The sequence below is a fragment of the Phodopus roborovskii genome, unplaced genomic scaffold, assembly GCF_943737965.1.
Source record: "Phodopus roborovskii unplaced genomic scaffold, PHOROB, whole genome shotgun sequence".
NCBI lineage: Eukaryota > Metazoa > Chordata > Mammalia > Rodentia > Cricetidae > Phodopus > Phodopus roborovskii.
The window spans coordinates 1,657,541-1,680,986 of NW_026126619.1; the positions used below are offsets into that span (position 1 = coordinate 1,657,541).

General features: G+C 37.5%; 1 protein-coding gene across 1 annotated transcript in view; it reads left to right on the top strand.

Moving 5' to 3' along the window:
* Positions 1 to 23,091, top strand: part of Slc6a15 (solute carrier family 6 member 15) — a 29,569-nt gene extending 6,478 nt beyond the window's left edge. Inside the window, exons 4-11 of the mRNA XM_051206406.1 lie at positions 216 to 397; positions 6,539 to 6,649; positions 10,167 to 10,408; positions 10,516 to 10,708; positions 14,197 to 14,389; positions 15,967 to 16,126; positions 21,464 to 21,626; positions 22,699 to 23,091. Coding sequence (XP_051062363.1) covers positions 216 to 397; positions 6,539 to 6,649; positions 10,167 to 10,408; positions 10,516 to 10,708; positions 14,197 to 14,389; positions 15,967 to 16,126; positions 21,464 to 21,626; positions 22,699 to 23,070 — 1,616 coding nt within the window. The 3' untranslated portion in view covers positions 23,071 to 23,091. The remainder of the gene's footprint in view (positions 1 to 215; positions 398 to 6,538; positions 6,650 to 10,166; positions 10,409 to 10,515; positions 10,709 to 14,196; positions 14,390 to 15,966; positions 16,127 to 21,463; positions 21,627 to 22,698) is intronic.
* The last annotated feature ends 355 nt before the right edge of the window (positions 23,092 to 23,446 follow it).

The following is a 23,446-nucleotide window of genomic DNA, read 5'->3' on the forward strand; positions in this document are numbered from 1 at the left end:
ATTTCCATAAGTTCGCATATTCCTCAGCAATTCTTGATTCCTGGTTTCTCCAACTTTACATATTTTTGTCTTTCATTGTGAACGTGACTGCTGTTTTCAGGTTAATGTTTCTCTAGGGAATCTGCTAATGGGTTTTACTGAGCATCTTCTCTCTCTCTCTCTCTCTCTCTCTCTCTCTCTCTCTCTCTCTCTCTCTCTCTCTCCCCCTCCCACAGATATTGAGCCAGAGTGTGAGAAAAGCTCCGCCACCACATATTACTGGTACAGGGAGGCATTGGATATCACCAATACCATCTCAGAAAGTGGAGGCTTGAACTGGAAGATGGCTGGCTGCTTGCTGGCTGCCTGGGTCATGGTTTGTCTGGCCATGATCAAAGGCATCCAGTCTTCTGGAAAAGTTAGTATGCTAGAATCTCCCCTGATTCTGCCAAGTACCATTCTGGGTACTGCCAATCCCTCGCAGCTATACCCCAAAATTCAGCTAACAAATTGCTTGTAAACCTTCATTCTAGGTATTTACCCAAAGTGATGCTTTAAAAAAAATGTGTCTTAAAAAAGGAGATGAGCAATAAGGGAAGTGTTTTGTAGTGATATTTAATATCATTTATAATATCTATTTGTTCTAAAAAAATTCTCTTTACAAAACCCTTCAGTATTTGAAAATCTGTTCATTTTGCTAATTGTTCAGCATCTACTAATCCTCTGACTACAAGTCTCCTCCAGTCATGGAAATTGATGGAATGAATAATTTACCTTTTTATTCATTTGTTTTGTACCATTTCCTCCTTTCAGGAATTGTATGGTCCATTCTGTGTTGTCTCTTAGTATGTATCATATTTATGCCCATCAAATGATGACTTGGGCATGGGGATGAGAGTGGGCAGAAGTTGGTGTGGATCATCTTTGCTTCCTACTAATTTGATTTAATAACAATACTGATGACATTTTATGCTGTAAATTACAGTTTACCAGACCTTTACATTCCTGTTGTAGTTGCTACATTATTTTGCGTATGAATAAGTCAACATAATAGCTAACACAACTAAATGTCTTTAAATCTTCTATAAATGTTGTTGTTTGACAACTCAGTAATTTTTGACACTGCTTTGATTGAGTGCACTTTGACTACGTAGGCGTCATTGAAGTTATATTGTAAATAAAGGAAGAAGTTGTTAAGCCAGGTCTAATCACAAGCATGTAATTGCTACTGCAGTGTCATGTGGTTGGCCATTGAGATTTAAAAGCTGCCATGATCGAGCTTGCTGAAGGTTTCTGAGTTTGTGTATTATTGTCACATAGAGGATAATTTCTTTTTAAAAAATATACTAGTTTCTATTATGGTATATTTGCAAGTTACAGTTGTATACATGTGTGTAATACACAGCTGATGTTACAGCTTCTGAGGAAAATGTATAAATCAGTATGAGCTAATTAACATATCAATCACATCAAATATTTTAACAACTTTTTTCTGACAAGACTATTTGAGATGTACTCCCAGAGATGCTTTTCTGTAACATCATGCAATCAAAAGTCATCGGTAGAATGGAGTACAAGCTATGGAGTTCCTGTGACTTACTATTCCAACGAGAGGACCTTAGCGAGAGGGTGACATTGAGGCATAATTTGAAACAGGACAGGTGTCATGTTGTATTAGATGCTCTAATAAAATCCAGTGTCTCTACCACTAAGCCATCATCCTCATCCCAAAGTGATTTAACAGTACAGATGGGGCAAAAGCTAGCTGTAAGGAACATGAGAAAAGATACGAATGCCAAATCAACACAGTTCTTTAGTATGGAATAGTAAGGAGGCCAACAGAGTGAGAGGGGAATTGTAAAGGATGGGTGTAAATCTCTGTATGTGTATTAAAAAAAAAAATCAAACTAAAGCTTCCAAATGAAGAGCTCTGTAAGCGTTAGTCAGGTGGAGAAGAGTGCTGGGGGGGGGGTGTCTAGCATGTGCAGCTTGTCACTGGAAAGCCCCAGCTGGAAGATGAGGATTTGTTATATAGTGTGTGTGTTCAACATACCAACAGAGTCAGGATGGAGAGTGGGAGACGCTAACTGGCACCCACATGAGTGACATGAGGAGGATGTTGGTAATCTCTCAAAATGCAGCTGCAGCACTCAATTCTGAGGTCTTTTATATTATGGAGGAGAGCAATTGTTGGTCTGTGATCACAACCAACAAACCCACAGCAGCAAAGCTGCAAAGCACGGGACTGTGTCCCAGTATCAGACTGTAGAGGGAATAGAGTGGAAAACCATTTAGGGACGATGCTTGGCAACAGTAAGATTAATTGTCCCCATAATAGACTGCTGAGTAGCATTGGCTATATTCAGGGGCTTTATGATCCTTTGTTCCAGCATCTTATGAAATTCTTGCCCTCCCCCCCCCGCAGAATAGAAGACTGAGATGAAGTTTTATCAACTTGCTTCTAGCTCCAGGGTGATGTTTCTTGTTGTCATTTCTTCACTATTAATGCATTGCTCTGTTGAATACATTGCACACACTGCTTTCTTTATTCTGAAAGCCAAACAAGTCATACTTTTTATCTGTAATTCACCACCAAGTCGTTCAGGAGCATGTTAGCTGTCCTGAATTAAGTAACTAATAAACCACGGAACTAAAGCCAGGCCATCAAGCCTGCAGAAGTAAAATTCCTTTTGAATGTGTGTTTATAATAAGCATTTTAAGATAAAGAGAAAAAACAATCGGGATTATATATATATATATATATATATATATTTTTTTTTTTTTCTAAACATTAGTTGTGTAACAACATGAAAATATCCTATTTAATATCATGGCTGATAAAGTAATATTTTACTTAGTGAAATTGCTGTGAAAAGTATTTTGGTTGACAACTCTAAGGAGGCTCAAAATTAAACAAAGGAATGTATCTGTTTTCTTTACTCAAATAATATGTGCTTCCTAGACTACAAAAGCCTCATGGACACATCCACTCATCTATTTATTTTACAAAAGTATTGAATATTTGGTACTTACCAGATTCAGTGCAGCAAGAAACAAAGCTTGAACTTAGGAAGTTTCCATTCTAGTGGCAGGAACAATCCACAAATTTGTAAAATAATTCCAGGTATAAATGTACAATGCCAGTGTATGCAATGCATGAGTTTTAGATGGCTATGTACAATAAAGAGATTTCAGATACCAATGCATATGAGTCTGTGGTATATACAGGCAGATTTAATTGAACACCCTTGTAACTTCATACAAGATTTTGCTATAAAAATATAGCTGTTTGTGTAAATGTAAAGACTTTGCACCTTAAGATACATTCTTTTAACTCTTTAGAATTGAATATAGGAACCTTTCTTTGCTTAGAGAAGAATATATTTAAGTGTTTGGCATACTTAGTACTATCCATCTGTTTGAAATATTGACTTTGTTTTCACATTATAAACTTGAAATATTTCTGTTTTTTTTAACTTAAGAATGCATGTTAAACTCTTATCACAAAATTCAGATTAGCTTATTTAAGAACACAAATGTACATTGAACTAATTAAGGAAAGTGAAAATAATTGGGCACACATAATTAGAATACAACTTAATATTATAGAATAAAGATACTGTAGTTTGTGTGTGCAAACTAAACTTAACTTTCTATAAATTCTCTTTTAATGTACAGTAGTTTTGATGACCTACTGTATGTCGTGAACTAGCGAATATAGATATTAGTAGAGCAATTTATGCCTCCATAAAGGCCATAATGTAAGGAGCCAGGCAGATTAATTGCTGTATTGAGTATGGTAATGAAGGCAAAGAGAATATGCCATTGTGTTAGCCTGAATTTTGGGAAGCTTCAGAAAGTGGGTAATTTTAGGCCATGCTAACATGGTTGAAGTAAAGTTCACCTGAAGGATCAGAAGGAGGTCATTGCAGGCACAGAATCAAACATACATGAAGCCTAGAGGATGCTGCATGGTCCTGTGTAACTCTAACATGCAGTTTGTGTAGTGGGAGGGCTGGTTGCTGATGTCCATGGAGTGTCTGCAGAAACTGATAAAACAATGGACTGTCATATAGTCAATACTTCAAAGATCTGAAGATTTTTATCAGTTCAGCAAGCAATACCATCAGATTTCTAGAAAACTCCATACAGAAGAGTCATGGATGTCGAATCTCTGTGATGAAGAGGAGGCCTAACAGGGAGACGCTGGAGGAAAGATGAGCAGGAAATAAACCAAGTGAGAATCGGGAAAGTCCTTCCTACGTCACTTAGGAAGCAGCAAATTGGGTTTGATTTAAGAAATGTGCAAAAAGGAGTCCATGCTTTTGGTAGCCTCAAAACTGTGCAGAACTACAGTCAAACGACTCTTAGGGGATGGGCAGACCTAAAGAATGCTGAAGTCATCAGAGATAACCATAAAAGTAACCTCCACTTCTGAAAGCATCCTACTAAGGAGAAACCAGGAAATACAAGGGAAAACATATCATCCAAGTAGAGGCCAGTCTAAGATTACAGAAAATGTTTGTTTTCACTAATGAAGATAGAACTATTTTTATTAAACCACTGATTTTAATATACTAACATTCTACACATAGAGCTAATTTATCCCTGATATCTTTGGAATGTTTAAGTATGATTCTCAGAGGATAAACAGCGGAGGAAGCACATACAAGAATCATCTTTCTATTGAAAGTTCCTTATAGTTATTGATTCACACATCCGATGCACTCCTCTGCTTTGATAGTTTCCCCCTTATTCTCCCAGCCTCCCTCCCTTTCCTTTCACACACGAATTGTATAGCTATTCTGTGTCTGCAAATGTTCACGATCTGTTAGTGAACAGGAAAGACATCACCCTCTACCCTAGAGCTTATAATAACAGCAGAGTGAACAGCACACAAGGGAACTCAAGTAAGGTAACTTCAGCGTGCTATACGCTGCCACAGACATACCCGATCCTAATGGTACTATCCCCAAAGAGATGTCATGACCTCTACTGTGGCAGAAGTACTAGCAGCTAGTGGATTCAGTTTGGGGGAGGAAGGGGGGCAGTCTTTTTTAGGGTGCTCAGGAAGAGGATGGTTTTGCGAGTAGTGAAGACGAGGTGGTGTGCTTACGGGGTCAGAGGCTGAGTTTGCTGCACCTACCAGGTGGTAAGGACATGAGGACCTGAGCTCTGCAGGAGGAGAGTAGTAGTTTAAAGATGGCCAGGGCAGAGGACCCTTAGCATTTGGTTCAGTGCTATTAGGAACTCTCTGGTGCATTTAGCGGACAATGGCTGGGATGCTGATGTGGAAACCGTGAGTATGTTACAGATTGTCTTGAACAGCTCTGCACGTATGACTTCAGCAACTTGAGTGGCCGGGGCCACTTTCTGAATTAGAGGGAACATAACTTAGAGAGAAATTCAGAAGTTTGCTTTTCCAGTGGGGGAGTTTTATACGTGATAGACCTCCACCTGGAGATGTCAAGGAGATGGTTAAGGCCTGGGTCAAGTGGCTCCTTTGGGTGATAGCAATTTGCTGAGTTCCTTAGAGGCTAACATTGCAGAAATAAAAGGTTAAAGGTTTTATCGTGTACACAATGCCTAAAGATTACTCAGTATGTTGGGAGCTTTACATACTCATCATCAAACGTTGCATAAAATATGTATAAAACAGGAATCAAGACTTGTTAGGGAGTTTATGCCTGTTCATTTCTTTCCTAAATATTGCTTTTAAACATGTGTTTAAAAATAATTAACGGCATTAACCCTACACCGTATTTGTGCAACAATTCAAGGGAAGTTAAGTCAAAGTTTTTCTGTGCAGACACACAATGATATATTATTCAACCATTGAGCAGAGTTAGTAGTGTTATTTGAAGTAGCATTGATGGTAAATATTTTGTATTTTTAAGAAAATATACACACACCTGCCTGCTCGTGTGCGCCCCACATACTATTCATCTACTAAATGGGATGACATCCTATCATTTACAGTAACACAGATGGAACATGAGAGAAATAATGCAAGAGAAAGACAAATTCTATGTGCTTCCCTGCCTGGCTAACTAAAAGTAGAGGGCAGAAGAGTGGCCATTCTAGAAGCTGGGGAGGGAAGAGATGGATAAATAACTGTTGAACAATAACCCAAAAGACAAAAGGAAGAACTAAATCTAACAGTCTGTATTTTACTGGGGTGAATATAGTTGACCACTATTTATTGTGCATCTTAAAATAATTACAAGAGATGAGCTTAAAGGTTCGCAAGGCAAAAATGTTGATTATCTTAAAATTGTTATTAAGCATTTTATAAATGTATTGAATCATGCTGCACCCATAAATATACAATATGAATTAGAATTAAAATCCGCTTCAATTCTCCCATACTCAGTGACAACAAGATCTCAAATAAGATCGCAAGGAAGGCTAAGTTCAGAATGGTTCCCTTAAAAGGTGGCTTTAGAAGTTGCTAATGATGCTGTTACCACCACAGAAACAGTGGCTCTCAAGAGTGTAGTTTCAGTTGTAACAATAGTCATTAGTCTGCCTCAACTATTGCCATTTTCTTTGTTCACAGATCATGTATTTTAGTTCTCTGTTCCCTTACGTGGTGCTCGTCTGCTTCCTAGTCAGATCTCTCCTTTTAAATGGTTCAATTGATGGCATCCGACACATGTTCACCCCTAAGGTATGTACCTTATTTTCCATTATATTTATTATAAGAATGTACCCACAGCTATATTTGAAGGCTAACTGTTTTGACAAATAATGTAGACCACTCCAGAAAGGTGGCTTTTCTGTATCACCAATTACATCTGGTCTCCAACTTTTAAAACATACCGTCCTGGTACTTGAGTTAGATTTTTAGAGAATTCTCTACTCATGAAACAGCTTTTTTTTTTTTTTTTTTTTTTTTTTTTACACACACAAGTCTGGGCAAGTTTGCTCATAGCCCTCCAGTTGAGTGATTCATCACAGATTATTTGAAACATCAACAACAGTATCTTTCAGCTACAAGAACTAATGGAATATTAATCTCCCATGTGTGCAGATTACAGATAATCTAAAATCCAGATTTTGGGGAACGACCCTACTGTTTTCTAGAATACTGTCTCAAGGAGAATTAGTGTTTTCATGGGAATGTTTTGCTCCCTCTGCAGTCATACGTATAGTGGTAAGCTTGGTAATTTTTATAGACATGTGCACATATCAGGGAATTTTCCATTAACTTCACAGAGGGTTTGAAACTCATACTGTTATTCTATTGAGTAGCGCTAAGCTTGTTGCTGTTTATCTTGACCCCGGTTACTCATAGCTAATTTACAGACTTAATCATGCCTCGTTATTTTTTGACTCAACAGAAAACAGAAATGGGTTCGGGAGTATGCGTGTTTTCATGATTCACCCAAGCGAAGTTTCAGCACGCCATTAGCTTGTTAGGACTCTGATAAGGAGGTCATAGCATGCGGTTAAAATAGTTCGGCACTGGAGGGTATTTGGTGGGTGTTTGCGGAGCTAGGGTAGGGTCCTGTAAGCATGGTCCCATAAGCAGGGTCAGAAGGGATTAGCTTCTGTGGAATTCTTTGTCAGCTGCCTCGTTAGGAGGGAAAAGAAGCTGTGTTCTTTGCATGTCTGGTTCTGAGTTTGTATTCATTTGGTGGGTGCAAAAATGCTGACGTGGGCGTCTGGTTTTCTTCTTGAGCCCGAGAGTGCTCTTAGCATTTGGAGCCGTTGAGAACTTGCAGTGGAACACTGCTTCAGATTCATAAACTTCACCCACCGTAGAATTAAAATCCGCTTCAAGCCCCACATACTCAATGAGTAAAAAAGTTTACATTCAGAGCCATGAAGAAAATGTTTCCCGAGTTCAAAGCCGTGAATTCTTCTGGGTTCATTTCTGAACTGTAATTACTTTCTGAGTTCACAACTGGTTGTCACGCAATTGTGGAATTTGACTTTAGTACATAATTTAGAATTGATAGAACAGTTATGTCGATCAAGCTTTTAATTTCAGCATAAATTAGCATTTGTATTTTTTTCTTTTTAGTTTCTTTTCTTTCCCTTTTCTTCCTTTCTTTTCAGCTAACTTCCTATTTGCTGCTGATAAAACGGTATTAGTTTATTCTAGGGCTGTGAGTCTTGATCCTTTTTGCAAACATCTGTCTCCAAAAATATTTACACACTGATACATAACATTAGCAAAGTTAGAGTTATGAAACAGCATCAAAAAAAAAATTGTATGGTTGGGAGGGGTCATGCACACAACATGAGGAGCTGTATTAAAAGGGCTCAGCATTAGGAAGGCTGAGAGCCACTGATCTAGAGTGTCGATATAAGGATTAAAATAATTTTAACATACTTTTTGTTTGTTCATTTTCACACAGGGTGCCATTGTATAGTCTCTGAAGGTTTGTGATTTAGTATGGGCTGGCCTCAAACTTATGGCAGGCCTCCTGTTTCCACCAGGTGCTGGGGTAGCAAGCATGAGCTGCCAGCTAACCACACCTGAGCATAAGTTAGTTTTTTTTTTTTCTTTCTATAATCTAAAACATCACTTTATTTATTTGTTTATTCATCTATTTGTTTTACACTACAGCCCATCCCCTCTACCTCCCATCACCCTTCCTTCTTAGTCATCTCCCCCATTCTCCCCCCCTCCCTCCCCACTCCTGTCCTACCCCCAATCCCCTCCTCTTCCATCTCCATCCAGGAAAGGGCAGGTCCCCCTTGAGTATCAATAAGACACAGCTGCTGTAAGTTACTCATAATTTACATTGCTTTTGTATGAAAGAAAGTGTCTAAGCATACAAAGCACCCTCAAACACCAAGGGGAAATTCACCTCGCAGTTTGGAAGCAGGCGAAATGACTTCTTCAGAAATGACTCTTTTCTGCCATCTAGTGGTCACACCGTCAGTGTGTTTGGAGAAATACTCTACATACTAGTTGACTACTAAAAATATCGTTATGTTTGATAACAATATTTCATAAAGTATTAAAAAGTAATGCTTATTAAAATTAACTGAGGTAGTACATCCCAATATTTGAGGGAGAGAAGAAGTTTTAGAGGCCACAAATATTACTATTTATTTTCGCCTCTGACATGTGTGGTCATCTTTATCTGACATGTTAGGGACATCTTTCCAAAGGCTCATATCACAGACTCAGCAACTACATGGGCTCCTGTGAATATTAAACGAGAAGAAGACACATGCAAAGTACTTATCTGTGTTTGTCACTATAATGTTCATTCGCTATCAACATTGGACACTGACTTTGTTTAATGCTGTGGCAATAATTTTGTTGTTAACCTTTCTATTGAAAAAGCAGAGTGCAGACAACCATGATTTTCCTTGGCTTCCACTTTCATGAAATGACTTAGTGGCAGCATCTGTGTCTGAAATTTGGTACAATTCACATTCTTACCCTCCCCCCATTTGATACTACTCTCAATAGAGACAATTTGACCTTGATGCGTGAGAGGAAAAAAAAAAATAGCAATTAAACTTTTTTTTTTGGACTGGAAATGAAGTTAATTAATATTGAGGTTCATGTCAATTGCAGGTAATATTAATTTTTCAGTTAACTGCTTAATTACATTCTTGAAAGATTTAATGATTTTTCAAAGAAGTAAGGCAAACCCTCATGAAATGTGTTTGCCCATTCAGAATGCTCATAATGCAATAGACTTCCTTCTATTTTCAAAGAAATGACCTTCAGGAAACTTTAAAGTGAATGAATAATACCAATGGAGAGGTATAGTGGCAGCCCAATCATTCCAATTATATTAGATTTCTAGCAGAATACTCAAAACTTGAGAGGACTGTGGTGTGATGTCATTATTCCACTTTGTGTTGGCAGCTGATGTATTATGCTATGGAAAGGACCAAGAAAGATATATGATGGGAAATGATTAAAGGCCAGTTATTTCTATGTCGCCATCTCCTGTTATGTCTTATCTGAAAACACTGAAAAGTTCTTTTATAAGGGGGAAATAAGGGCTTGATAGTAGTTCCTATTATCTTCTTAGCTGATTTTCTAGAAAAAAAAATACTTATTCCTAAGGGGTAGTTTGTTTCGCCATTTCAACTAGCATCTGGATTCACCAATATCGTCTATCTACATTGAAGTGGTATAATCCCGTAGAAGTGACTTGCTCAGCACGTAGACCGTATTGATGACTTCTGCTTTCTTTAATTTCGAGCAGCTTGAAATCATGCTGGAACCCAAAGTCTGGAGAGAGGCAGCGACTCAGGTCTTCTTTGCCTTGGGTCTGGGATTTGGTGGAGTCATCGCCTTTTCGAGCTACAACAAGAGAGGCAACAACTGCCACTTCGATGCTGTCCTAGTGTCCTTCATCAATTTTCTCACCTCTGTCCTGGCAACACTGGTGGTGTTTGCCGTCCTGGGGTTCAAAGCCAATATCGTAAACGAACGATGCATTTCCCAGTAAGGACAGTTAATTTCCATGTGCTTCTCATTCTGTTTGCATGCTTCTCTACAAAATATGCATCGAAGAACCGGCGAGCTCTTTCTCATTCTGTTGTCTTTTTCAGAAATTCTGAGGCGATCTTGAAATTTTTGAAAATGGGAAACATCAGTTGGGATGTCATTCCCCATCACATTAACCTTTCAGCTATCACGGCGGAAGATTATCATTTAGTTTATGACATCATCCGGAAAGTAAAGGAAGAGGAGTTTGCCGTTCTTCATCTCAACTCCTGTCAAATCGAGGATGAGCTAAATAAAGTTAGTAAGCCATGTCTGAGCAGTCATGCAATTATTATTCAGTTCAAGTATGCATCATCCAAAAGACCTTTTTCAGCAAAGTGGGTTGCAAAAAGCCTGGGGATGCAGTTTCAAAATTCTCAGATAACTCTGCATCTCATAGAGTATGTTTACTTACAAAGATGTTCACATTTTAAAAAGCAGGCGCATTGATTGGCTCACACGACTGTTCACTCTCACCATAAGTAAATTAATATCCTTTCCAGAACAAAGACCAATTCCATACAAATTTTTGTACAAAATTTAATGAAGAATTTGAATTTTCACTCCTGAGATTTTGATAAATGAATGAATGATAATGTTTGGGTTCTTTTGACAGTTCAATAAATTCTGGTTATGTCTTTTTTTTTTTTAGACTATAATTTATTTTAACCAACAAGGAATTAGAGAAAAGTAATAAATGTCCTTCTGTTGGTTGCTACTATTTACTCACATTGCCAAACAGGAAGACAGAAATTGCCCACTAATCACTTGCTCTAATATGGTTAACTATGCCTGGAACTCAACATAAATGTCTCATGTTGGCACCTATGATTGAAGTCTCAAATAATTATGATTTTGAATTCTAAGAGGAAATATAATTTCTAGTTTGTTCATCAATTTTTTAAAAAATGAAATAGCACAATTACCTTGCAGGTAGTTTAGGATTTCACTTTTGAAATAATAATAACATGTTTCATTGTGTGTGGGAGTTGTGTTGTGTGACAGCCAATCTCCCGTTGGGCATGTGTAGAGAGACCATAGGTTGTTAGGTGTCCTCATCAGTCAATTTTCTATCACATGACTTGAGACTGGGTGTGTGTGTATGTGTGTGTGTGTGTGTGTGTGTGTGTATTTATTTGTTTGTTTTTTTGAGGCAGGGTTCCTCTGTGTCTTTGGAGCCTGTCCTGGAACTTGCTCTGTAGACCAGGCTGGCCTTGAATTCACAGAAATCCACCTGCCTCTGTGTCCCGAGTGCTGGGATTAAAGGCATGTGCCACCAACGCCCGGCTTGAGACTGGGTGTTTCAATGAACCTGGAAATTGACACTGTGATCCACAAGGATCTGCTTGTCATTTCTCTTTGTGCCACCAAACCCTCCCTCCTGTACTGCAGTTATAGACACATGGCATATAATGTAGGCCTGACTTACACGGGTGCTGGAGAGCTGTACTGAGATCCTTATGTTTGTATAACGAACATTTCACCTACTGATCTGTGGCCTCATTTTTTCATTAAAATGTTTTTTAGTTTTTCTCCCCATGGCTGTGTATTCATTGTGTAGAGTACTAAGTTACGTAAGAATAGTTTTCTTTAGGAGTTTGATTCCTCCCATACACACTCTTCATAGCTTCTCCTACTCTTTGTTACCCTGGGCAATGTGGTTTATACTTTAGATGCACACGAAACTTAATACATATGTCTGTATGTATTAATTTATTTTATTAATATGTGTGTTAGACAAAAAAAGTAAGAAAAACACACCATATATGCAAACAACTACTAAGTAATAAGAACCAGACAACCCAATCAATACATGGGTTACTTTTTCCACTAACCACACACACCCGATCTCTCTTTAGGAACCACAAATAAAAAACATGCAAGATCAGTCTTTCTGAAACTGACTAAGTATGTTTGATATGATTATCTCCAGTTACACTCACTTTGCTGCAAAAGATGGGACTCAGCTCTTTAGGACTAGCTGATTCCATCGTGTATAGTGTGTGCATACCATATATCTGCCATTCCTCTGTTGGTGGGCACCTTGCTGGTTGCATGACTAAGCTGTTGTCAATAGTACTACAATAACAATGCTCAAGGATGCCTGTGCTGTCTTAACTTGGGGTTCTTTGAGTGAATAGCAGCCCCATACAGCTGGGTTTTATGGCGTATCTATTTTTAGTTCTGGGGGAAACTTCATAGTGATTTTCATATAGGTTGGACTAGTTACATTCCTGCCAGTGGCATGTACGAGATCCTTTTATTTACAATGCTACCAGTCTTTGTTGTGATTATTTTGAAGACTGCTATTCTGACATGGAATAGTAATGTAGTTCTAATTGTCATTTCTGCTATGGCTAATAATGTTGAGCTCTTTGCATGTGTTTGTTACTTCATCTTTTGAAAGTTATCTGTTCATTTCATGAGTCCATTCATTTATTGGGTACTTTGATTCTTGTTATTTAGTAGCCAAAGCTCTTTGTTTATGGTAGATATCAATCATCTGTCAGTTGTGCGGCTAGCAACCTTTCATCTGTAGGCTGGCTAGTCACTTGATTGTTTCTTTTGTTGTGCAGTTGTTTTAACTCCATGATGTTTAATTTTTCAGTTGTTGGCATTATTTTGTCTGCAAATGGAGTCCCATTCAGAGAGTCTTTGTACATGCCTATAATTTTATGAGTTTTCCTAATATTTTTCTCTAGCAGTTTCAGTGATTATGAAAATTATCAATTAATCCAATTTTTCTGAACATTAGAATATAAGAATATTAGATTGGAGAAGATAAAAATTTAATTTTTTTTATTAAGACATCTGTTTTCTTTTTTTATTTTGCATTTTCATTGAATATAGATTCTTCTCTCATCCAATAAATCTTGACTGCAGTTTCTGTTCCCTTCACCCCTTCCATCTCCCCCAGATATACTCCATTTCCTCTTCAGCAAAGATCACTGTCCCAGAAAGAACAACCAAACACTACAAGATAAGATAAAGTAAAAGCATCCATCTCAAGCCCAGACAGGGAACCCAATAGGAGGAAAAGAGGCATTTTCATGCAATGCATCCAGATGAAAGTTTCTCCTTCCCCAATCTCCTTCCAGCTCTCCCCACTCCCCACTCATCAATTTCCATGTTCTTTTCATTCTCTTTCTAATTAGAGAGAGAGAGGAAAAAAAAAAACAGAGAGGGGGAGGGAGAGGAGAGGCAGAGAAAAAAAAAAAAAGCCTTGCTTGTTTTTTCCCTTTGAAATTGATTTTTCTTCAGATTGAATACTGACATTCTATAATAAGTAATTCCTTTTTTGTATTCTTTTACCTGTTTTCTTTATTCTATTAACTGTTTTCTTTATTCCAGTTTACTAAGCTACTTCATAGGCTAGAGATACTTACATAATATGTATTGTGTTGTGTTTATTACAATAAATCAATATTTATATTCATATGCCTTAACAAAATTTTAAAAATATAATTTATTTACTAATACTTTATATTTCCAGGATTGTTGAAATAATAAGCAACACCATGTGGTTGTATATTCTGTTTAGCAACTCTGAACTATAGTTTGTTCTGTGATTATTCAAAATCTGGGTCTTGGGAATGGGAACACGATTTACAGAATAAAAGCTTATGTTAGCATATTTCTTTGCGGCCGCTCTGGCCATTGCTTAGTGATTTTCCCACCTTCACTGATGAATAGAAGCTTCCATGCTCTTGCTCTTAGTTAATACCGCTCTTGTCTATGTTTTGCAGGCTGTGCAGGGCACTGGCCTGGCTTTCATTGCCTTTACAGAAGCCATGACACATTTCCCTGCATCTCCCTTCTGGTCAGTGATGTTTTTCCTTATGCTGATAAATCTTGGGCTTGGCAGCATGTTTGGAACCATTGAAGGTATCATCACTCCTATAGTGGACACGTTCAAAGTGCGGAAGGAAATACTCACTGGTGAGATTCTTTTGACTTGTCGTCGTCTCCCCCCCACCCCATCCCGAGACAGGGTTTCTCTGTGGCTTTGGAGCTTGTCCAGGAACTAGCTATGTAGACCAGGCTGGTCTCTAACTCAGAGATATGCCTGCCTCTGCCTCCCAAGTACTGGGAATAAAGACGTATGCAACCAACAACTGGCTTCTTTTGACTTTCAACCTGAACGATAGTTCAATTATACTGTTGAGAGATTAGATATATATGTAATAGCTCTTGGATTATATTAGTATAGTATCAATGTGATCATAGATTATAATATTATAATAGCATTATTATTTTATTGTACTAGTCCTACAAAAGTTGGATTTACTATTTTACATATAAATCTTTTTGTTTGTTTCTTTTGAGACAAGATTTCTCTGTAGCTTTGGAGCCTGTCTTGGAACTAGCTCTGCAGCTCAGGCTGGCCTCTAACTCACTGAGATTCCCCTGACTCTGCCTCCCTAGTGCTGATTATTAAAGGCATATGCCACCACAGCCTGGCGACATTTAAATTTTTATCTTCTCCTGAAAGTAGATTTATTTGTATCCTAGATTGCTTACTTGTCTAATGCTGTGAAAATCCACCATGCCCAAGGTAACTAACTGAAGAAATAATTTATTTGGGGTTTATAGTTTCAGAGGGCTAGAGAACCTGAAGGAGCAGTAGTTGGAGCAGTAGCTGAGAAGTCACTTTTGGACCCACAAAGAGGAAGTAGAGAGAGCTATATGACACCTCTTTTAATTCTACTCCTCTATGCTAAAAGGGGATTGAGACATATACTATAGTCATTATGTTAACTGCCAAGAATCCTAAGATAATAGCTTTAAAATGTGCAGAAGACTCACCTGGATTGCAAATGTGTCTGTAAGTTTTTAAAATAACAAGTGTCCCTAACCTATTGTGAACCTATTTCTTAGATGTTGAGCAGGAAACAAGTGTAGATAGTTCTTCATAGTTGTTCCTTGGAAAATCAGAATATTCAGCCCTGTAATCATTACTTTACTTTGCACACTCAAGCTATTCAGGCAAGATAAATATGTAACTATGCGTTGATGGTGAAGCTTTTTCTAATTGGATTTTTTTCCTGTTATGCCTGAATGACATAAGCAATCATATTATATTGATAAGAAAAGTATAAAGTATAATGACATTTAATATTTTAATCAAACATGAGTATATGTAAGTTTATCTAATCTCATTAGAAGCCACACTAGACTAATTTTTAATTCAAACTTGCATAGGGATTTCAAAATTACAGATGTTTATTAATAATAGAAATATGGAAGTATGGAATGGATATTTATTTTTAAAATTGTCATACAATTTCCCCCTCAGATATTTATTTGTACTTGGTAGGGGGGATTCTGCAGAATTAAGGATCAGTTATGCACTATAAAATTTAGTAGAAGGTAACCCAGTATAACCAGAATCAGAGAAGCTGTTGCCTATAACAAATTATGGAAATTGAAACTGTTGAGTGAATGTAGAGATTCATAATAAAGGATAGTCTTGGCTTCAGGTACAGCCTAATTTTTCATTTGTTTATTTTCTTTAGTTATCTGTTGCCTCCTAGCATTTTGTATTGGCCTGATATTTGTGCAGCGTTCTGGAAATTACTTTGTCACAATGTTTGATGATTATTCTGCTACGTTGCCTCTGCTAATTGTGGTCATCTTGGAGAATATTGCTGTAAGCTTTGTTTATGGCATAGATAAGTAAGTATACTTGTTTGCATGTAGTTATTTTTCACCACTATCTTTGAAGTTTGATCGATAATTCATTTTAAAGGGGAACAAAATGAAAAGGGATGAATCTTCACCAAGTCAAGGATTTCACAGTCTTTTGTTGATTGGACAGTTTACTGAAGTGTACTTCTCCGGTGCATGAGGGTGGAGAAATGTGTACAATGTAAGGTTGTCTAGAATTCTAAGCATTGGCTTAATTCTTATTATCAAAGAATAACTCCCACACTTGAAATGTATGTGATATGTTCCAAGTTTCTTTGTTTCCCGCATTTCATATATGGGGAGAATAAAAAACACAAGAGACTCCTTACTCATTTACAATGTGAAGAGCAGCAGATCTGTGACTCAGATTTACTCACCTCATTCTAAAGTTTATGCTCTACTTAGTAGGCTGGATTTATTAGGGGAGGGGGGAGAGAAAGAGAGAGAAGGAGAGACAGAGACAGAGGCCAACAGGGAGAGAATGAGACAGAGAGAGAGAGTTAATGATTTATAGTATCAGAAAGATTTTGGAAAACGATCTATTCTGAGATGCATATACATCTCAATGGATAAGAGATCTTTGAAATATTTATTCAATATATTTAAAAACAATTGTTTCCACCGGACATATGCAGATTATGTGGTGAGAGTCCTGTGGAAAGTGCATGTTAGATGAAGGCTAGAGTCCTTTTATGTGACACAAATAGCAAAATGGGTATTGAATGAGAATTTTGACAAAGGGGAGACTGTCTTATTATTGTCCAAAGGTATAAACCAGGAAGAATAGTAATTGTATTTAATAATCATTTTTGGTGAAAGCTTCAATAGAAATTTCAGAAGTCTCATGCCTTAATTGTGGCTGCAAAACTTCATGTGTCATCACAGAAATGGATGGGAATTAAGGGGGATTGGGGATGACTTAGTGAGTGTGCACTTTCAGCTAGCATGAAGATTGCACCGGTCAGATTCATAGAATCTGCATAAAAAATGTTGGTTGGGCATGGTGGCTTGCCTGTAATCCCTCCATAAAGGAAAAAGAGGCTGGAAATCTTGGAAGCCAGCTAGCCCAAAAAAGTACTGTTCAGTAAGACACTCAGCTTAAATATATCATGATTGAGGAAGACATGTCTTAGTGAGGGTGACTAGTGTGTGTGTGTGTGTGTGTTGCGTGCTGCTTACTGGCTTGCTTCTAATGGCTTTCTTAGCCCACCTTCTTATAGAACCAGGGACTAGCAGCCCAGGGATGGCACCACCCGCTGTGGACTGGGCCCTCCCCTGTTGATCACTAATTGAGGAAACGCCTTACAGCTGGATCTCATTGAGACATTTCCTCAGCTGAGGATCTTTCCTCTGATGACTCTAGCTTGTGTCAAGTTGACACACAAAATGAGCCAGTACTACATGCAATGTCAATCCCAGGGTGACACACCACAGCACAAAATGTTGCTGGGGATGAAGACTAGAAGGGACCCTCATTTATTGCTGTTGGTGATATAAAATGTAGTCACTGCAGAAGACATTTTTCCAACTTGTGATAAAGTGAAGATAGTCTTATCATATGGCATGTTATATTCACAGTTTGGTATTTACTAAGAGGAATTGACAATATATTCCAGATAAAAAACGTGTACAGGAATGTTTATAGCAGCTTTCTTCAATGGTCGAAAGTTGGAAACAGTCAAGATGCCTTTCAACAAATGAATGGATAAATTTGCCCAGAGAATAAAATATTATTCAATCCTAGATAAACTCCTACTGAGCCATAAAAACAATGTTGGAAATATAAATGTGTATTGGTAAGAGACAGAAGCTATAGTTGATAATGCTGCATCTTAATGGATTCCAACTTGTTAGAGCCTGTTTAGACAGTATCCAGATCAGTGTTTGGCAGCAGTTGGGGATAGGGACAGATATATAGATTGAGCCAAAAGAGTATTATAGAACAGATATTAAAATAATAAATATATGTTGTCATGGTTTTGTCCAAATGCATACAATGCATAATACTAATAATGAATCTGAGCTATGGGCAGGAGATGATGTTTTATAGGATGTTGATACTGGGGGACATGATTCATGAGTTGGGGTCAGATATATATTGGATTCAGCATCCCTGGGTCAATTTTGTTATGAACCTAAAACTGTTCTAAAATTAGATGTATATAAATAAATATTCTATGGTGACTAATATTACACACACTTTTCAGATGGGAAATTGTCCTTCCTTTGTAGAAAGACACAGTTTGCTAATTGTACAGCTAGAAAATTGGTTTAGATCTTGATTTCAAAGCTAAATTTTTTGATGTGTGACCACATAGCCACTGATTCCTAACCTTTACTGCGATAGAATCTGATGTTGTTATCAGACTGCTCTCTCAATGAGTAAGTTATTAATTTAGATTTACATTCAAATAGTTCATTATTTGCAGGAGGGTTGCTAGAGAATAAAAATTTTTATGGTAGTGTTTTTAAACAATAATAACAACAAGAGGAAAAGTAATGCTAACCATAGTTGCCTTTTTGATTTCCTATCGTGCAAGAAATAGTATGTCCTGCCTATATCATCTATTATTTTAACAACAATCTTTCAATGTAGACACAGTATTTTTTTGAAGTACCAAAAATGAAATTCAGAGATGTATGTTAAAAGATGGCAGAATTATCATTTGGAATAGCATAGGTTGATTTCAAAGATCACAATTTCCTCTAGGATCCAGTATGGAATTATCACATGAGAGTCCTCCCAATTTAATAAGTTGTTTTCCTTTCACATCATTGAGCAGTGTGGAATGCTTCCTGTTCAGCACCAATGATTTTTAATTTCATGAGCTTGGTAACCTAGTTCACTTCTAACTGAATCTCCACTAATACCACTAATACTGGCAGGCAGTTAAGAGTAGATAGTCTAAACATAGCAAATAGTTTACCACAGAGAAAGAAAATAATGAGGCATACCAATTTAGTGATTATTAATTAGTAAATATGAATGCAAATGTAAAAGGAGTAGTCTCAAAAGCTGGAAATGATGGCAATACAGTCCTTCATCGTTTTGAGATTTATTTTTTCTTCACTGGCTTTAATAGTGAAACCAAAGACTTCCAGCCTTTGACAAGAAGATTTCCCCCCATGAAACTTCATGAAAGATTAAGGAAAAGCCACCATCAGCTAGAAGACCTGTCTGGGGTCCCATAAGTGGGGAGGGCAGCAGAGAACACGTAGCTAAGTTTCTGGTACATCCTTTAATCTCTAGTTCATTGAGGTAAAGATCCTCACCAACCCCACATCTGACAGAGGGCTGATTTCCAAAATATACAAAGACTCAAGAAACTAGTCACCAAAACACCAAATAGTCTAATTAAAAAAACGAGGTACAGATTTAAGTAGAGAATTCTCAATAGAGGAATCTCAGATGTCCAAAAGGCATTTAAGAAATTGCTCAACATCCTTAGCCATCAGGGAAATGCAAATCAAAACAACTCTGAGATCTTACTACTGTCAGAATGGCTAAAATCAAGAATACCAATGACAGTTTGGTATTCGGAGAGGATTCGGAGAAAGGGGAGCCCCCCTCCACTGCTGGTGGGAGTGACAACTTGTACAGCCACTTTGGAATTCACTATGGCATTTTCTCAGGAAAAGGAGAATCAAAGAGTTCTTAACCAGATATAATGGCCAATGCCAGCTAAGTGATTAGCACAAGAAAAAAGTACTGAGCATCATACGTAAAACTTTATTTTGATAAAGCAAACTAATTTCTAATAGAAAAATCCACTTGTCAGCAAATTTCCAAATATTATTGTTAACTATATATGTTTATAATCAAGAAAAATATTTTTCAACATAAAGTATCATTCAAGTGTAGCTACTTTGGACAGTTACAGCTGTGAAAATTTATAGTTTAATATGATCATAATCTTACTGAAGGAATCCACTAGAGATCTGGAGTTAGATTCCTAGAAAGTGTGGGAAAAAAATCAGTAAAAGGGTGGCAGTAAGATTTTTTTAAAAATGTATCTGTTTATGTGTTTATTATTTCATTACCATTTGTGTGTGTGTGTGTGTGTGTGTGTGTGTGTGCGTGTGTGTCTGTGTTTCTGTGTGTGTGTGTGTAATGAATACTACAGTGCACCAATGGAAGTCAGAGGACTGTTTTCAAGTGTTGATTCTCTCCTTATTCGATGTAGTTTCTGAGTATCCAATTCAGGTCATCAGACTTAGTCACCAGAGCCTTTACCCACTGAGTCATCTTGGTGGTTTGAAGATTCACTTTTAGCTGAATACAAAGGGAGATAACTATTTTTTGAAATGGCTGTATACTGCTACCATGTTGGTGCTATATACTTAAAAGTCTGAATTTCTTTCCCTATAAATTATACCGCAATAACTGGACAACCCATCCTCCAGTCCAGCATAATTCTAATCATGACTCTCCTTCTGTGGCTAATTTGTGAGGAGTAAAGGAATCAGATGCCTTTGCCAATGAGACAATGGAGATGGCCTCAGGTAATTGTCACTGGAAAACTACAGGACAAAATAAAGAGACCATCCTGAGAGAGGAACTTGAAGACTCAGATTGGATTTAAGAGATATGTGAATGAATTACAAAATGGGAACATTTTTTTCAATTATGAAACTACTCAAAATACAGTGAGAATTCCACAGAATATAAACACCCACCGGTGGTGGTATTTTATGATAGCATAGACTCATTATTATTTTTGTAAAATGATAATCAAGATGCTTAACATAACAGCAAATTTTGCATTTGTAAAACAGGTCATCATTTACAGTACACCAGTCATTGGCTAAATGACACACTGATAATAGCTTCATTTTGTTTTATAAGTAAATATTCATTGGGGAAGTCATCTACTATTATGAATTTGTGTGTGTTTACATGCATGCATGTATGTAAAGGTAAGCTTGTCTGTTACTGTGCCTGTGAAGACCAGAGGTTAATGCTACGGTCTCTTCTTCTGTTGCTATCCATCTTATATTTTGGAAGGGGTCTGTCTGAGCCAGGGGCTTGCTATGTTAGCTAGACTGGCTGGCAAGTAAGCTCCTGGGATTTGCTAGTCTACATTTCCTTAGCACTGAGATTCACATGCATACTGATATGTCTTGGCTTTTTAAGTGGGTGCTGAAATTTGAACTTGAGCCCTCATGCTTGAATGGTAAGCACTTAGCGCATGGAGCTATCCCTGTATCCCTTGAATTTGTGATTAGTACAAAACATACCAAAAGTGTTTAAATAAACATTTCTGTCAAGTTAGTAAGGTAATATATTAAGATGGAAGAATAATTAAATATTTTATTTTCACCCAGGTTTATAGAAGACCTAACGGATATGTTAGGCTTTGCGCCAAGCAGATATTACTATTACATGTGGAAATACATTTCCCCTTTAATGCTATTAACATTGCTAATTGCTAGCATTGTGAATATGGGATTAAGTCCTCCTGGCTATAACGCATGGATCGAGGAGAAGGTAAAATACAAAAAGAAGTTAGCTTATTTTGCCATCTTAGAAAACTTTGTATTTTATTTGTTTCATAGTATTTACTTATATTGAATGATGTTGCTTTGGTTTGGGGATATTAAGATTTATAATGTGTCCCTCCCACAGCTATGATGTTTTACACACTGAATTTCTGTAGCAAATGGCACCAGCTTTGTTCATATCAAACTAGAACTCTACCTCTTATCACTGAAGAACAGTGGCTGCATGGCCTTGGACTCTAGGAAACATAGTAACCCCCCAGAAGTATTCTCCTACAGAAATTCATTACATTGCAGCTACTCACAACACTTAAAATGCACATTAGTGATATAGACATAATTTAAATAAATACCGAGTAAGGGCTTTATGACAATTGTTTTCTTTGAGTAGTGACTGTGGAAGGTATGTTTCCAAGTAGTACTAGCCATATTGGCTCAAACATGTGCTCTGTGTTGGCTGTTATAGACAGTGTTCTCATCTTAACTACTCCATGGTCAATAATTCTACATAATAATAATTCATTCACATGGAAACACAGCTCAGCCTGTCATCTTTATCAAAAACTTGGGACCAGATTTGCTTTGAAGTCTAGGTTTTCAGACTTTTGAGGGCTAGTAGGGTACACCTAACAGACACCTGTTGTTTAGAGTATCCCAAAACCTAGTGACTAATTGCTTTGCTTAATTATTGTCATTTTTTTTGTTTTTGACTTTTCTTCGACTAACAGATAAAGTTGCATTTGGTATGGGAAATGGGATCTCTCTCTCTCTCTCTCTCTCTCTCTCTCTCTCCCCCCCTCCCCTTTTTCTTTAACTCCTCCTTGAGTTCTCTCAAGCTTCATGGGGTGAGGGCAGAATTCTAAGAAACCAAAATATAAATGATCAGACTTTTTAATTATTGAGTTTGCTGACCATCACTTCCATTACTTACTGTCAGTCAGAGCAAATGACTTAATTATCCCAGAGCTTGACATATAAATCCAAGACCATTGTAACTCTTTGGTATGCCTTATGTGTGCCTTAAAAGACGGTTGACATTTATTTTTCCTTGCCCTTACCAGGCCTCAGAAGAATTTCTGAGCTACCCGATGTGGGGGATGGCTGTTTGCTTCTCTCTGATGGTGCTTGCAATACTCCCTGTCCCGGTTGTTTTTGTCATTCGTCGCTGCAACCTCATAGATGATAGTTCTGGTAACTTGGCCTCTGTGACTTACAAGAGAGGAAGAGTCCTGAAAGAGTCTGTGAACTTAGAAGGAGATGATGCAAGCCTCATTCATGGGAAGATACCAAGCGAAATGTCATCTCCAAACTTCGGTAAAAATATTTATCGAAAACAAAGTGGTTCCCCGACACTGGACACCGCTCCCAATGGACGCTATGGGATTGGGTATTTGATGGCAGACATGCCCGATATGCCGGAGTCAGACTTGTAGCTGAAATGAGAGCACACGCTGTGTGTGGTTCATTTTTATTAATGAACGTTGGTTCTACAATGAGAAGCATCGAGCTTCACTTATCCGGAGGTGATCTCAGGTGTCTATGGCTGTGATCTTTAATCCCAACAGTACAAGGCAGTCCAAGAATAGCATCCCTCGGTTTACGTTAGCACAGAAATGATTACAAACAAAGCTTACTGTGGCTGAGGCTGTATTTTGCCAGGATATTTTTTTTTTTTTAAAAAAAACAATACTTTTGGCATATTTCAACTATTTCTATTTCTTAAAAACAAACAAACAGGCATTACCTCAGTTTCTAATGATTTCTGGGTTTAAGATTATTGGCAACTTTAAAATCCCTGGTACATCTTAC